Here is a 14,829-nt window from a genome sequence, read left to right as displayed (position 1 = left end):
GTGTTAATGTTACAATTTTGTAAAATGCACAGCTTGTGGTTATCAAGTGTCCAAAATACAGAGGGCAACCTTCTATTTAAGAGTCTCCAGTCCAAGTCTGGTTTTTAGATCCTTCAACTCTGTTCCCATCTTAATTCCTGATTTCCTCTCCCGCCTCCAAAGAACCAAAGGGGGTCATAATGTATGTAAAATACGTTCTTGGCCTTAGATCCGGTCAAATTGCTGACTGGGAGAGGAGATTTGTGTGACATTATCTGAGGCAAGAAGAATATAACATGACCACGGACACAAAAGACCAGACTATTATTTCACCAAGGGATGAAAAATAGAATGAATATGCTTTCTTTATTTTATTAGTTTGACTTCGGTTCTCAAAGCAGTGCTCAACATTAATAAAATGCAATACATACATTAAAAGCAATCTGCTTAGAAAAATGCAAAACCTATTCAAATGGAACAAAAGCTGCTTTAGTAAAAATATACTCCAAACAGCATGGTGCCTTTCATCCCAGCCATTTTTTTTCTTCATCTCATTTACTTTTATCAGGCCAGCATGATTGGAAATGCCCAAACCTGATAAAGGCATGTATCTCTGGAAAATACCCATCCAAGTAAATATTTTCTATTTTTGACTCTGTTTAAATACAAGGCAAAGAAGAATTTCTATTATTGTGCTAGGCTTGGAAGGTTTCACAAACAGTAATGAAAAATAGTGGGTAGATAGGAGCAGGAAGGCTGTAAGGCTGGCTTGACCTAGCAATATTAACCCTATACTCAAGTCACTGTTGTGTTGTTTCTGATACATCTTTTCTCCCTCACTCAGCAGACGTCAAGCAAAAATGGATCATGGCATAGAAAACTACATGTATGCTGCAGAAAATGTACCACAATTTGGCATGAGATATACATTCCAACTCTCAAATGTTAACCTTAATTCCTTTATGAATTCAACTCTCCAGGGCCAGGTGAATTATATCCTAGAGTACTGAAGGATCTAACAGACGTTATCACAGAACAACTACCGGTAATCTATGACAACTCCTGGAGAACTGGTGAGGTCCCAGGAACCCACAGAAGGGTAAATGTTATGTCTTGAAAAAAGAGAAGGAGCACCAGGGAAATTACAGTCCCACTCAGTTTGATACTTCTACTGGGCCGGGTCCTTGAGCACATTATCAGACTACATATTTGTGAGCATTAGAATAGAAATGCAACATTTAATAAAAGCTAGCAAGGGTTTCTCACAAGTAAGTCACACCAGATTAACCATATCTTCTTTTTTGACAGAGGTACAAGCTTAATAGACAGAGAACAGGTACTTTTCCAGCAAGCCAAGACTACATCAAAACGTTGAAACGCCTGGAGTGATATGATGGAAGCTCCTCCCCTTGTGTTTTTTTTTTAATCCATTCCATTGTGTCTGGTAAAATATGGGTTAGATAATACAACTATTAGATGGATATATAATTGGCTGAATGATCACACCCAGACAGTGCTCATGAATGGCTCCACATCAGATTGGAGAATAGTATCAAGTGGAGTGCCACAACGCTGTGAATTGGTCTCTGTGCTCTTCAACATTTTTAATGACTTGGATGAAAGGTTTGAAGAAATGATTATCAGATCTGCAGACAACACAGAAGTAGGATGAGTAGATAACATTTTAGAAGGGGAAGAGAAAATCCCAAATGATCTAATCGGATTTGAACAGCTGGCTGAAATGAACAGGATGAACTTTAACAGGGAGGATACAAAGTTCTGCTTCTCAGGAGAAAAAAATGAAAGCCACAAGTGTAGGATGGGGAAGATGTGACTTGGCTGAAGTACACATGAAAAGGATCTGGGTGTTCTAGTAGATCAAAAGTTTAACATGAGGCAACAGTGTGATGCAGTTGCTTAAAAAGCAAATGCTATTTGGGGATATAGTAACAGGAGCAGAATTCAGATCATGGAAACGAATTATCCCACTGTTCTCTGCCTTAATCAGACACCACTTTGGAATACTGTGTCCAGTTCTGAGTACTTCAATCACAAAAGGGCCATGAGTATTTTTATAATATGACCCATATCAGTCAGTCTCCACCGGTGTGAGTGGAGTGGAGTGAAAAGCTGAAAAGCAAAATACAACTATTTTAAAGAAAATAAATAATTTTTGCTTTCATTACTGAAGAAGAAACCCTATTGCTTCAGCTCTGATGTAAAGGTAATTCTTCAATGGGAAAACATTAAATCAGGCACATGTTTCCATCAAATCATTTCTCAGAATGCCAAATACTGAGTTTTCAATTAACAGAACACAACAAATATTTTATTGACTATGAAGCCTTTATGGCCTTCATACAGGAATGTTTTATTGGGCACACGCACACGCACACACAATGAAAGAGAGAGAGAGAGAAAGAGAGAGATTAGAAATATTACAAAATTGAAAAATACAGCTGATGAAAGAAGTTTTTCCTGAAGTATAAGTAGAGGAAAATAAGAAAAAGAATCTAAAGCAGTGAAACTAAGAAGATAATGGACTTGGCCTCTAATATTCAAGGAAGTTTCCTGTCTTGGAGAGAACATTATCCATTATCAGTTCTCCAAGACTGCCTCATATTCTACTGCCTGAAACAGCAAGCCAGGGGCACTGCCCTCTGCAATCTGTGGACACAAGACAGTTGAACGGGCAGTGAATCCTGACAATCCTGAACACACATCACAGCAGGAGGCTCTGTTAGGGAACCAGTTGTGTTGCATACAATTGTATCCTTCCATAATTCTTCACAATAGAGCAGAGCACTAAGATGCCTGTCCCAGTAATCTGAATAGCGCTCTAATCCGAACCAAAAAGAACTGGTTTAGAGTTTGAAACTTTCCAGGGATTTCAGAGTAAATTTAGGGCATATTCCGCCCTAAAACTGTTGACCTTATCTACCAAATCCAGGTTATTGTTTGAGCCCGTTAAAAATAGAAGAGTGAAACCTACATTGTCTAGAATGCTCATTGGCATTTTAAAGCTTCTCTTGAACATTAATAATTGCTTGCATCAGAAGTAAAAAACAAAACCCGAAGTGGATGAAAAAGTGGCTGGGAAATAATATATTCAGAAGATTGAAGAGTTTTTGGTATAATTAAGCAAATAATGATCCTGATGTAGCCCTGTTTGGGTTTTGCTCCCTTCTTGTTTCTGGTGAAGAGGATTTGTAGGTTTCTGAGTATCGCAAAGTTAATTTCAAACAGAGGCAAGAGCAGAACAGGAAATACACTATGGGGAAAATCTTATCAGAGGACGGGAATTCCTATAATTGTTTTCCAGTTGGAATCAGTTACTCCTTTGGGAGCCATCATTACTCTACGCAGCAGCAAACCTTTCTACAAACAAGTGCATTCTTGACCAAAAAGTACAGCCAGTCTGTCTACCCCTACATGATATATGATATAGGTTGTTTATTATTTGTGCATTAATTGCATTAAAGGTAAAGGCAAAGACTTCCTTGAGTTAAGCTTGACTCCTGGTAACCACAAGGATTCGTCCATGCAGTTTTCTTCTTCTTAATAAAGACATGGTTTCCATTGCCCTCTTTAATTCCTTGATCTAGCCTACAGTCCTAAGATTCCCTAGTGGTCTTCCATCTAAGTATTAACCTGGTTGGACCCTGCTCAGTTTTGCGGTGGGGGGGGGGAGGTCAGTAATTGTCTTTAACCACAGTATCCTGATACATAATAACAAGCTTCATTGTTATTGCTGTGGCTCCTCGTTCCTAACTCATTGTGGCTGAGGGCAGTTCCCCCTGCTAGGTTAGCATCCACATATTCTTGGGTCAGCAGAAAATTATACCAGCATGACTGAGTGGCTTTGGGTTTTAGGGCCTTCTGGATCTAGGACTTCACCATCTTTGGTACTGGATGGGGTGGCACTGCCCCAGACAGACCCAGGTCGCAATGTGGGGGTCCTTCTGAACTCACAATTCCTGCTCAAGGAGCAGGTGACAGTTGTGGCCAGGAGAGCCTTTGTGCAACTTTGTGTTGTGTGCTAGTTGTGCCCATTCCTGGATCGTGAGGCTGTGCTCACAGTCACTCATACCCTGGTCACCTCCCACATGGTCTATTCTAATGCACTCTACATGGGGCTGCCCTTGAAGAATATCTGGAAGCTGCAGCTGGTGCAAAATATGGCAGCAGAGGCAGTTATGTGTACCCCTAAGAGGATCATGTTACACCTCTGCTTCATGAGTTGCGTTGGTTACCAGTTTGCTTCTGGGTCCGCTCCAAGGTGCTGTTTTTGACCTTTAAAGCCCTACAAGGCATCACCTCTTCCCAATTACATCTAGCCATCCCATCAGGTCTGGCAAGAGAGGCATGCCATGGGTCCCACCTGCAAAAGAGTTCCACCTGACGGGACCTAGGAGGCGAGCCTTTTCTGCCATGGCACCTGAGCTCTGGAGCATCAACCCTCCGAGGGTAAGGTTAGCCCCAACCCTCAGGGCCTTCCAGAAAGTCCTTAAAATGTGCTTTTTTCCAGCAGGTCTGGGGATCCCCTGGTAATAGGGAGCCTGTGTGTTGGCTATATTGTGTGTACTATTCTCCTGCTTGCGGTCTTGTTTGTTTTTTTAATGCTTATTGTTTTTATTGTTTTTAACTGGTTTTGTAGTAGCTTTTAATAGTAGGTTTTATTGTACGCTGCCCAGAGTCACTTCGTGTGGGATGCGCAGCCATATAAATTTGACAAACAAATAAATAAATAAATAACCAAAACTAATCCAGCCTTCTAACAGCCTCTGGCCTCCCCCATCCTAAGCCTAGGCCTGTCTCACTGAAGGGCTGGGGACAAGATGAAGGCAATGCTATGGCAACAAGACCCAAAAAAGATGTTGCCAGGGGTTACTGCCATGGTTCTGTGCAAGTGGGGGGATGGCCTAGGAGTCAGGGCCTTCCTCCTTCCTTATTTCCTAAATCAGCATCTGCCTACCTCTGGGGCTGCAGTTGCAGGCCACACAACGATCTTGTGGATGCCGGCGATAGAAGCCCTCTTTACACCGCTCACAGTTTGTTCCCTCCGTGTTGTCAACACAGTTGATGCACCGATACCCATTTCCCCGTTGCCTGAGTAACTCGAGGTCGAAGATGCAACGACTGGACTTCCCATTGCAGTTGCAAGCTGGAAGACAAAGCAAGCAGAATGGTTACCATTGGACAAAAGGGTCAGGGGTGATTATTTTAAAAAATAAGTGCAGTTTACATTTATTGAAATGTTAGGATTTCCTTATTTGCAACACTACTAATGGTAACATGACTTTCCTTCCTTGAAACAATGCGATCTAGGGCAGAGCAGAGATGCATTACACTTCTCATTCTTGTTGGTTTTCCAAGTTTCAAACCCTTTTCTTTGCCCTACACAGCCAAAAAGAACTAACACCTCAATTTATTATGTAGAAGTTCCTGAGGAGAAGGAAAACTAGACCTTCCTGTGTTGAAACACAAAAGAAATTTACAACTGTGACAGTAAGGAATTGAGTTTTGATCCCTAAACTCCTCACTCCTCATTTAAATCTCCTTGCTTTGGCAGATACAACAGTTCTCAGCGACAAAACCAGAGAAATTTCACATCTGAGCTCTGGGATAAAATTAGCTCATCTATTAATAATTACCTTTATGTTGTATTCAAGATACATAGTAATTTACAGAATTTCATAAATAACAAAGCATACGTCGGTTTTCCTGCCTCAAGGATCTTATAATCTAAAATTTAACAGAAGCAAGGTAATAGGTAAATGGTTAAGAAGAAAGAAGTAAGGTTAACCAACAGCAAGGGACAGGAAAGCAGGATATTCCAGACTGTGAGCAAATGCGTTAACATGGACTTAACCTTTGCTTTCAGTAGAATTAATGGAAACGTCACAGCCGTATATACAAAATGGTTTAAAGTTAGTCAGCCATTTACAAGCTTTGTAAGATTGTGAAGACCCCAGGAATCTCTGCTAGATTTCTCAGTGTCTACACTTCAATATCCAGAGATTTTGCAGAGCAAAGGCCATGACTGTTAAAGAAATATACCCTACATACTTGCAGATAAGCCAAGAATTTTAGGTACCAAAATACATGCAAAAAATTGGGTTTGGCTTATCTGCGGATGGGCTTATCCATGAGTATAAATGGTAGGTTTTTCCCTCAGCTTTTTAAAGTACCTGTATATTCTGTATATACTTGCGGATAAGCCAAACCCTTGAATTTTAAACCAAAATATTATGAAAAATGCACCATCCACAGATAAGCCAATTGTGAAAATTAAAAGATACAAAAATTCCGAGGGTCAGCTTATCTGGAGGTAGCACATTTTTCATGGTATTTTGGTTAAAAATTCAAGGGTCGGCTTATCCGTGGATGGGCTTATGCGTGAATATATATTGTAGGCCAATACAAGGTGTAGTGTAATTCAGAGCTGGATTAACTACTGTGTAATTGGCACAGTATTAACTAAAACCCCTTCCAAACAGATCAATATATAATATAAACGTAGATCTACTGTATATAATAAAGATTCGTTGGGGCTCCTAAGGATCTTTTTCTTAGATCCTTAGGAGCCTTATAGCCATGAGCAGCGTGCCCAATGGATTATTAAGCATTAGTATAGTTCTGTTTCGAGATGTTGAGAGGGATTGAGAAAGATTTGCAAAACAAGCAAATTTCCTAGCAATGTAATAATGTGAATTCATCTTAGTTCTTTTTCTTTTCTTTTCTTTTTTGTTCAGGAGCAGGATTTGAACTGGATATCTGCATGTGTATAAACATGCACCCCCTATGCAAAATATGAACAAGCCCCAATGAAAAGGGAGAAAATTCCAGTATTAGTACTGAGCAGAAACATACACCCAAACGCCATGTATGTTTCCTTCTCTGTCACCTACCCCATCGACAAGTTATCCATCTCACTGAGAATAACCACATATTTGTCAGAAACCCAGAGAGTCATCAACAGCTGCTCCAGCTAATCCTCACTTTGGCTGCCAACACATACAATCAAGTTCAGGCATGACTCTTGCATTCCAAGTACCTGAGAGGATCCTACAAATCAGACCTGCCCAGGCTCTGCCATGGCTGCCAAGCTGATCTCATTCCCCTCAGCACTCACTCAGCACCACCTGGAATTTACCCAGGTTGCCAGAGGCACGGCTGCAGCTGACATGCCTGGCAGCAGCCCCAGTCACTCTCCTCAGTGCCACGTCCTTCCCTAAAAGGAGGTCTTGCTAGAACTTGCCTTTTTCCACAGAAATTGGCCATTCCAGAAATTCAGAATGAGAACATTCTGGTCACTATCTATTGTTTTATCTACATTTATTAGGAAAAAGGATGTTCTGGATAGGTCTAGTATAAAAATTCTACAGAACTGTACTGAAGTCTACTACACGTTACATGGAGACATGAGTATCTAAGAGCTTTTCCTGATGCTATATAGACACACACTCCATCCGCTGCTGAGGTGGCAGAAAACTACCTGCCAGTATAAAATTTGCAGTCCCCATGGCCAATCCCTACCCCGCTCATTTCCAAACAGTGAGAACTGATTATGCATCTGTAGGGCGTGTTAAGCAAAGTCATTGATAGATTCCTCCAGCTTTGTTTCTCTTTCCCCTCTTCAGCATCCCCAAATGGTGGAAAAACATCTATTAAACATGACAGTGATGCAGAAAAGTGGGGAAGTGATGGATTTCTGCTCTCTTTCCCTTGACGGATAAAAATTAAGCATTGGGAAGTGAATGGGATCATGAAGTGAGATGAGTTGCGCGCGCATACACACACACACACACACAAATGCAAGTTTCTTTTCCATGATAAGGACAGGACAGCACAGCATGGCCTTCAGGAGAAAACAGTGTAGTGGCAGAGGCAGCCTGGCCTAGGGAGCTGAAAGAAAGGATCTATGTCTGCATCAGCCTGAAAAGGCCAATAAGGACAGCTAATAAGGCTGTCACAGGGGAGAGAGTATGGATTTACTCCCTGTAGTGCCAGTAGGACAAGAACCAATAGGAGAAAGCTTTACAGAGGGAAATCCAGACTTGAAATAGGGATTTCCTGACCATGAGAAGAGGTATTAAGCAGTGGAATGGCCTGCCTCCTGAATCAGGGCACTCCATTGCTACAGGTTTTCAAACAAAGGTTGGAGAAACTTTTGTGTGGGAAAGTCTGAGGATTCCTGCCCTGGGCAGAGGGTTGAAAAGCTCTAAAATCCCTTCCTACCCTCTGATTCCATGATCTGACCTCACCTATTGATGGGATAGTAGCAAAGAACATCAGATTTTACATAATTTGCGACTGCTGCTGGATGGGGAAAAATATTCCATAACTTAAACCTGTCTCATTCAAGGGCTGGTGACAGATCATGATGGCATGAATGACAAGGGGAAAAAAAAGAATTAGGTCATGTTTGTACTGCAAAGAAAGGCCTTAAATCCCAGTATCTTATTTAGAGAAAGGCAGTTTGGTGAAGGAATGAATTAATGCTGAAGCAGTAGCAGACAAGGGGTACCAGATCTTTCTCCCACTGATCAATTTCTGCTGCAGTTTTGGTTTCTCTGCACTACCTTCTCCTCAGGTACATTCTGACTTCCCAGGTTCAGGGAGGAAAGAATGCCAGTGCAAGGCTTGCTTGCAAGCAGCAACCAGAAGGTGGCTGGTGTGGGTCTTCCGGGCTTCTGGGTCTTTATGGGTCTTCCTTCGACAATACAGCAACCAGAAGGCTTTCCGCGGTCCTCAGTATACCTCCTCAGTGATCTCAGTGACTGGCCAGGTCTCTCTAATTGCTACCCTGGTCCCAGGTTTTTAGAGCCTTGTATGATAACCAAGACCTTGAACATGTCTTGGTAGCTAATTAGCAGCTTCAGTTAAAGGTGCAACTTATGCATGAACAATTTGCCTGGATTGTTCTGCATAGCTCTTAGCTTCCAGACCAAGTACAAAGACAGACCTACATTCAGCACATTACAGTAATAGAAACATGAGATGAAGTCAGCCCCACTAGATGGACCAGACCAGGAAATCAACCCCACAAGAAGGCTAACATTACTTGCAGTGAGATTGGCTATTATAACAGAATCATGCAAGTCTGATTGTACGTCGTCCTCCTTCTTCTAGTTCAGTGAATTGGGGGGCTTCTGCTGGAGCCACTTCTGTATGTTATCTGGCTGTTCTGGACTTTAAAAAATGCTTCAGCTCCTTTTGCCTAGGCAGCATCTCTGTCAAGGCCATCTTTACTTTCTACAGATTATCAATGGTTGAACAACTATAACTAGTTTGTCCCTGACTGAGAAGGTTGTAGCTGATATACTAACTGAGGCTGGCCATAGGCAGAGGTCTCTTGATCTCCAATTGATGATTCTAGAAGCATCCCCACAATTTCTGACAGAATACAATCCCATTTAGAAGTAAACTCCTAAATTCCCTTGCCTGGAAACCCCATCTTGTTGGGATTTTGTCTTGGTTTATTGACCCTCATTCACCCCTCTGTGGCCTCCAAGCATTGATTCAGAATATGCACAACCTCTTCTGATTCAGATGCTATGGAAAAAAGTCTGTCATCTGCAGACTGGTGATACTCAGCACCAGAATGACTGCTTCCATCAGTTCCATTAAACAGCACCATGGAGAAAGAGAGGCATAGTCACTTAATATTACTCTCTGAGATTGTTCCTGCAAGAAGGACTGAAACCACTATAACATAGTGCTCAGTCTCTAACTCACAAACATGATCCAGAAGAATAACATAGCCAACAGAATCAGAAGCCAGTGAGAGATCAAGAAAGACCAAAAGAGTCACACTCTCTCTGTGTCTCTCCCACAAGAGCTCATCTGTTAAGGAAGCCCTGGTTTTTCTGTCTTAAACAAGGCCTGAACCCAGATTGAAAGGGATTGAGATAATCAATATCTTCAAGAACATCTGCAACTACAAAGCAACTGTCCTTTCAAATCCCTCCCCCCACCCCCGTCCAAAGGGGCATTTCTGACTGGGGATTAGTTGGCAAAATATTTTGAATTGAGGGAGTGGTGGTGTTTTTTCAAAAGCTTGTGTTGTGTCTGTAAGTCCCTAAATTCCAAACACCTGGCCACATTGGGTGGGAATTCTGGGTCTGTAATCCTGACATGTATGGGAAAAGTTAGATGAATTGAGACTGAAAACCAACCACACTTACATACATTGAACTTTACTGGGCATCTGTGTTTGTTTAGTGATCCACAACTAATATAGGAGAATTAGTTAACTGTTGCTTTCAAGCTTAAGCATAAGCTTGCAATTACTGTTTTCAGACATAAACTAGGAAGGAATAAAAGGACCTGTAGCTCTTGGCCTTCTGTTTGTTTAAATGAATGGTGATGTAGGGTACATGTTAGCTATAAAAACTAGAAATATCAGCTCCGTTTAGACATCACTGCTAACTGGTTTGTCCTAATCATCACCTGGTTTGAAGTTCTAAACATGTAAGAGGTAAATTGTGATCCAGAAGACTTTCTCTGCATTTCTTTTCTATCCTGCACTACAAGTATTAATTCCTTCCTCTGTGGCACAACACTCACCAGAAGAAAGGTTGATCTATTGAGGCATCATGCCAGACCATAGTTAGAATAAAAGATTTGCAAAACTAATACAAAGCAGTAACTGACTGATTTGTCAAATCAACCAACCCACTGGCCAACTATAATAAAGTTATAGACCAGGGTTGCAAAACTCAGGTCAACCACTACATGACCACAAAGAGCTATAGAAAACTCTCTTTACTTCCATCTAATCCTGGTCCTCCATGAGAGGCAGTTTGGTGTAGTGGTTAGGCATCAGGCTAGAAACCAGGAGACTGTGAGTTCTAGACTTGCCAGGCACAAAGCCAGCTGGGTGACCTTGGACCAGTCCCTCTCTCAGCTCTAGGAAGGAGGCCAGGGCAAACCATTTCTGATACCTTGCCAAGAAAACTGCAGCGACTTGTCCAGGCAGTCACCAGGAGTAAAAAACTGACTTCAAGGCACACACACACAAGTCCTGTATATATCTGTAGCCTAGATCAGGTAATTCTTAAAAAACTTCTTTATAATACCTAAATAGTTATTGCAATCTTTTTGTGTTGGTGGTAATTTTATTGCAAAGCCTATATATATTAAGCCACAGTTTTACTTTTTACTTCACCTTCCAAAAGCCATGGTCTGGTAATACACCTCATTTTTTAAAAAATGTATCTTTATGTACTTCCCCTGAAAAAGGCTCCCACAACCACCAAAAAAATTCAGGAACAATTTTGTGTGATGTCTTTTAAATTTTAAAAGGCTTAACGCAAGAGGAAAATGGCTGGAGGGTCACACTCATTTTTAGTTGCAATGGAAATGTGCTTCCTTAAGACTTGCCTTTCCTCAGGCAATAGGTGGATCAGGATAGACTCCTTATTCTGAAGGAGAGTTGGCAGGGCATGCAACTAGCTTGGGTTTCCTTTTTTCTTTTTCTTTCCAGAAGCTTGGACATGACCTCTTCTTTTTCCTTTCTGCAATTTGGGAAGTCAAGCAGCGTGATATGAATTTCCTCAGAGGTTAGACTGTTTTCATTTATTGGTGCAACAAGTGGAAAAAAAGACCCTGTTAGGAAGTGTGGAGTATTGGTTGGAGAGCAGAGCCTATGAGTAGACCACAAGCAGAGCAGGTAAAATCCATGCTGGATTGACTACACCCAAGGGTCTTCCCACCTCTTGCCATAAAATTCTTTCTGAATGTAAGAAGAAGAGCCTCCCCATTACTTTGGTTCTGGGCTCAATGAGAGATGCCATCTTGCATGAAGCAACATTCCCTGATGTCCTGCTCATCATCCTTCTGAAGTGGTATTGCTCAGGTCCAAGTTTACTGCAAGACCTGATGCTTCTTGCTCATTTGTTTCAAAGCTACCAACTTCTAATATGGGAATGATTGCTGGCTAGTTAACTGCCCACATATAATTATAGCAAAGTAATTTTCCTACCCAACAGATTCGTTTGTTGGTGGATGACATCACTCCATCACGTCTAGATTCTGCTGAGGCTTGTAAAATTTAAACAACAACAACAACAGCCGTGAAGACCATGACATCATGATAAGCCTGTCTGTAATTTTTACAAGGTAAAACCACATCTCTTGCCAGGATTGTCGTACCTATCAAGGTGTTTCATGAATTGTGTTGTTTATTCATTTTGAATGAGACTCTCTTAAAATGGGTTACCCTACTAAAACTGTATACCTATGTTCAACATGACTGTAGGCTCGGTTCTGCCACCGGAAATCCCTGTGGCTGAGATAAGTGGAAAACTGTAACAGCATCCGCTTCTGGCAATAGTCACCAAGAGAAGAAAGCAATGAACATGTACAAATTAGCCCTGAAACTTATTTCACGAAACATATTTTATTTGTGGTACTTTAAATACTATAAATGTTTTTGAAGAAGACAACACATAAAAACCTTTAATGCAGTTTATGGACCCAGAAGAATTTTCTGCTGCTGTTCGCAGCTACATCATAATTTTGCCAAACTAGAATCCAAGATTCCAGCTAAGAAGACATAGGGCATATGAAGAAAAGAAATGTTTCTGGACTTTCCTATAACACAATAAACTCTGACAAAAATTCCAGAGAGGGATTCCAGAGAGGAAAGGCAGTAACCCATATTAATGTTTGGTGGAAAAGTAACATACATCAGAGAGAGCAGAGCTATGCTGATATCAGTGATCCTGAGATACAGATCTTATCAGGGAGAATGCTCTATTTAAATCAATGGGTTTTACTTCTAAGTTGACCTATATAGGATTGTGTTGTGGCTCACTTCCCTCAACCCCATGAAGGTTGTGTTGTTTTTCTGAATATAGCTTGTGCATGTTGCTCATTCTTTAGCAATGTTGTATTTTTTTTTAACTATTAACTTTCAAGAGACAATTTTGCATGTTTTGGTCATTGCATCGTCCAAAAGTGACAAAATATCCATATATTTGACCTTTATCCCATCAGTTTCTTAATACCTGCCTTTATCCTTAAAGGGATCTCTGCAATTTCCCTTTGTAATAAAATTACCACCGACACACAACACATTTTCCTTTACATTGTTATAAAAGATGTAACTGGATGGAGCACAGAACTGAAACACACTGTAATGGGAAGAAGGAATAACCTTGAGGAACAGGAGAAAGAGCTGCAACCAAGGCAACAGTCAGATGAACAAAATCGGGGTAGAAATGTAATTTGAGTAAGCATCTCAGACATGAACCTCCCTAGTTCTCATGAAGATAAAGGGAGGGAAGGGGGAAACTCCTTCAGACTTGCAAAATTCTGTTACTGTAACCCTATAATAAAAGCAGTATTAACATTCATAACTCTGACACCCTGGTCTACCTTGAAGGGCTGATACACACACATATACAAACAAACTTTGGGAGAAATTCAAATCAAATGGCATGCTGTACTGATGAAGTGTAGGTAAGAAATAAGCCTCCTGTTTCTTTTTTGATACAAGTCTAGTTTGAACGTTTCACACTGCCTGGCAGTCCCAGAGGCTGATTTTTTGTGTTCCAGAACTCAAGATTGTCACACGTTCAATCCTTCACCATTGACCAGGCTGGCTGAGGATGACAGAAGTTCCCTGCTTCTAGAAAAATAGGATTTGGCATTAAATCAAGTTGCTACTTTGAGCACTGATGATCTTTGCAGGCAAAAAAGAATGGTGTTTTTTTCCTTCCAGCCTTTACAAAAGGAGCATTTTGGGGTCAGTACTTTTCACTTTGTTCATTCAGGCAGAAGGATTAAAGTATTTACTTACTAACGAGAAGCACTCAACACTGTTAGACACAGTTGGGCTGTTAGTTGTAGGAGTACAACTTTCACTTCAGTGTGCTTCTAACCCTCAACTTAAGTAGAGTGAATTTTCATGTCTCCTTTTATTTATGGTGAGTAAAGAGAAAGAAGAGAGAACAGGTGTTAAGAGTCTTACTACATGGTATCCTGAGCATAACCAGCATTTTGTAACTGTAAAGCTGATAGGCTGGAGTTTGATTTCTCTCATGTGATGGCAGGATATATAGCAGGTGGCAGCATCTAGCCTACCTAAGCTGGTCTCAAAAAGCTAAGCATGGTTATTCCTGATTGGTATCTGGATGGGAGTCTACTAGGAGATCCCAGGGCTGTAGTCTAGACTGGGATGTAAAAAAATCTGGAAGAAGACAACAGATTATTCCACAGTTTATTGAGCACAGAACCAAAGTAATGGGGAGGCTCTTCCTCTTACACTCCAGAAAGAATTTTATAGCAAGAAGCATTTAAACAGAGATCAGAGGTAATGGGAACCAATGTGTTTAGCAAACTATTGACAGTAGAGAAGTGAAAGTGACAGGTAATTTTTATTTTCTTGGGCTCAAGACTAGATAAAGATGAGCAGTATGCTGGAAAAGTGAAGAGGAGTTTAATCCTAGGGAGGAAGACAATGATGGACAAGATCATGAAGGATATGGATATTTCTATTATAACAAAGATCAGAATAGTAAAAGGAATGGTTTGTGCCTTCAGATTATGGATGTGGAGATTCTGACTAAGAATACCATGGCCTGCAAGATGAACCAATTGATCCTTGACTAAGTAAAAAAATACTTGGTTGCTTGTGGTGATGATCAGCAAGCAGAAATTAATATAATTAGAGCGTATGACATAAGGAGATGATGGACTAGGAAAAAATGTCTATGCTTGACAAGGTTGAGGGAAGAAACAAAAGATGACAGATAGGAAAGAAGGGCAGGATTAAAGAAATTACCAGATTGTCCTTGGAAGAGCTACAAAGTATTATTGGTGGCAAGGTGGTGAGCATTT

General features: G+C 40.9%; 1 protein-coding gene across 1 annotated transcript in view; it reads right to left on the bottom strand.

Annotated features, from left to right (window-relative positions):
• Positions 1-14,829, bottom strand: part of LAMC2 (laminin subunit gamma 2) — a 54,328-nt gene that overhangs the window by 35,958 nt on the left and 3,541 nt on the right. Inside the window, exon 2 of the mRNA XM_007425369.3 lies at positions 4,955-5,143. Within this exon, the coding sequence (XP_007425431.1) occupies positions 4,955-5,143 (189 nt within the window). The remainder of the gene's footprint in view (positions 1-4,954; positions 5,144-14,829) is intronic.

This window comes from Python bivittatus, unplaced genomic scaffold (genome assembly GCF_059951505.1).
Source record: "Python bivittatus isolate LINGU-HERP-01145 unplaced genomic scaffold, Pbiv_v1 ctg000700_np1212, whole genome shotgun sequence".
NCBI lineage: Eukaryota > Metazoa > Chordata > Lepidosauria > Squamata > Pythonidae > Python > Python bivittatus.
Note: the sequence above shows the minus strand (reverse complement) of the source record. Positions and strands in the feature narration are given on the sequence as shown.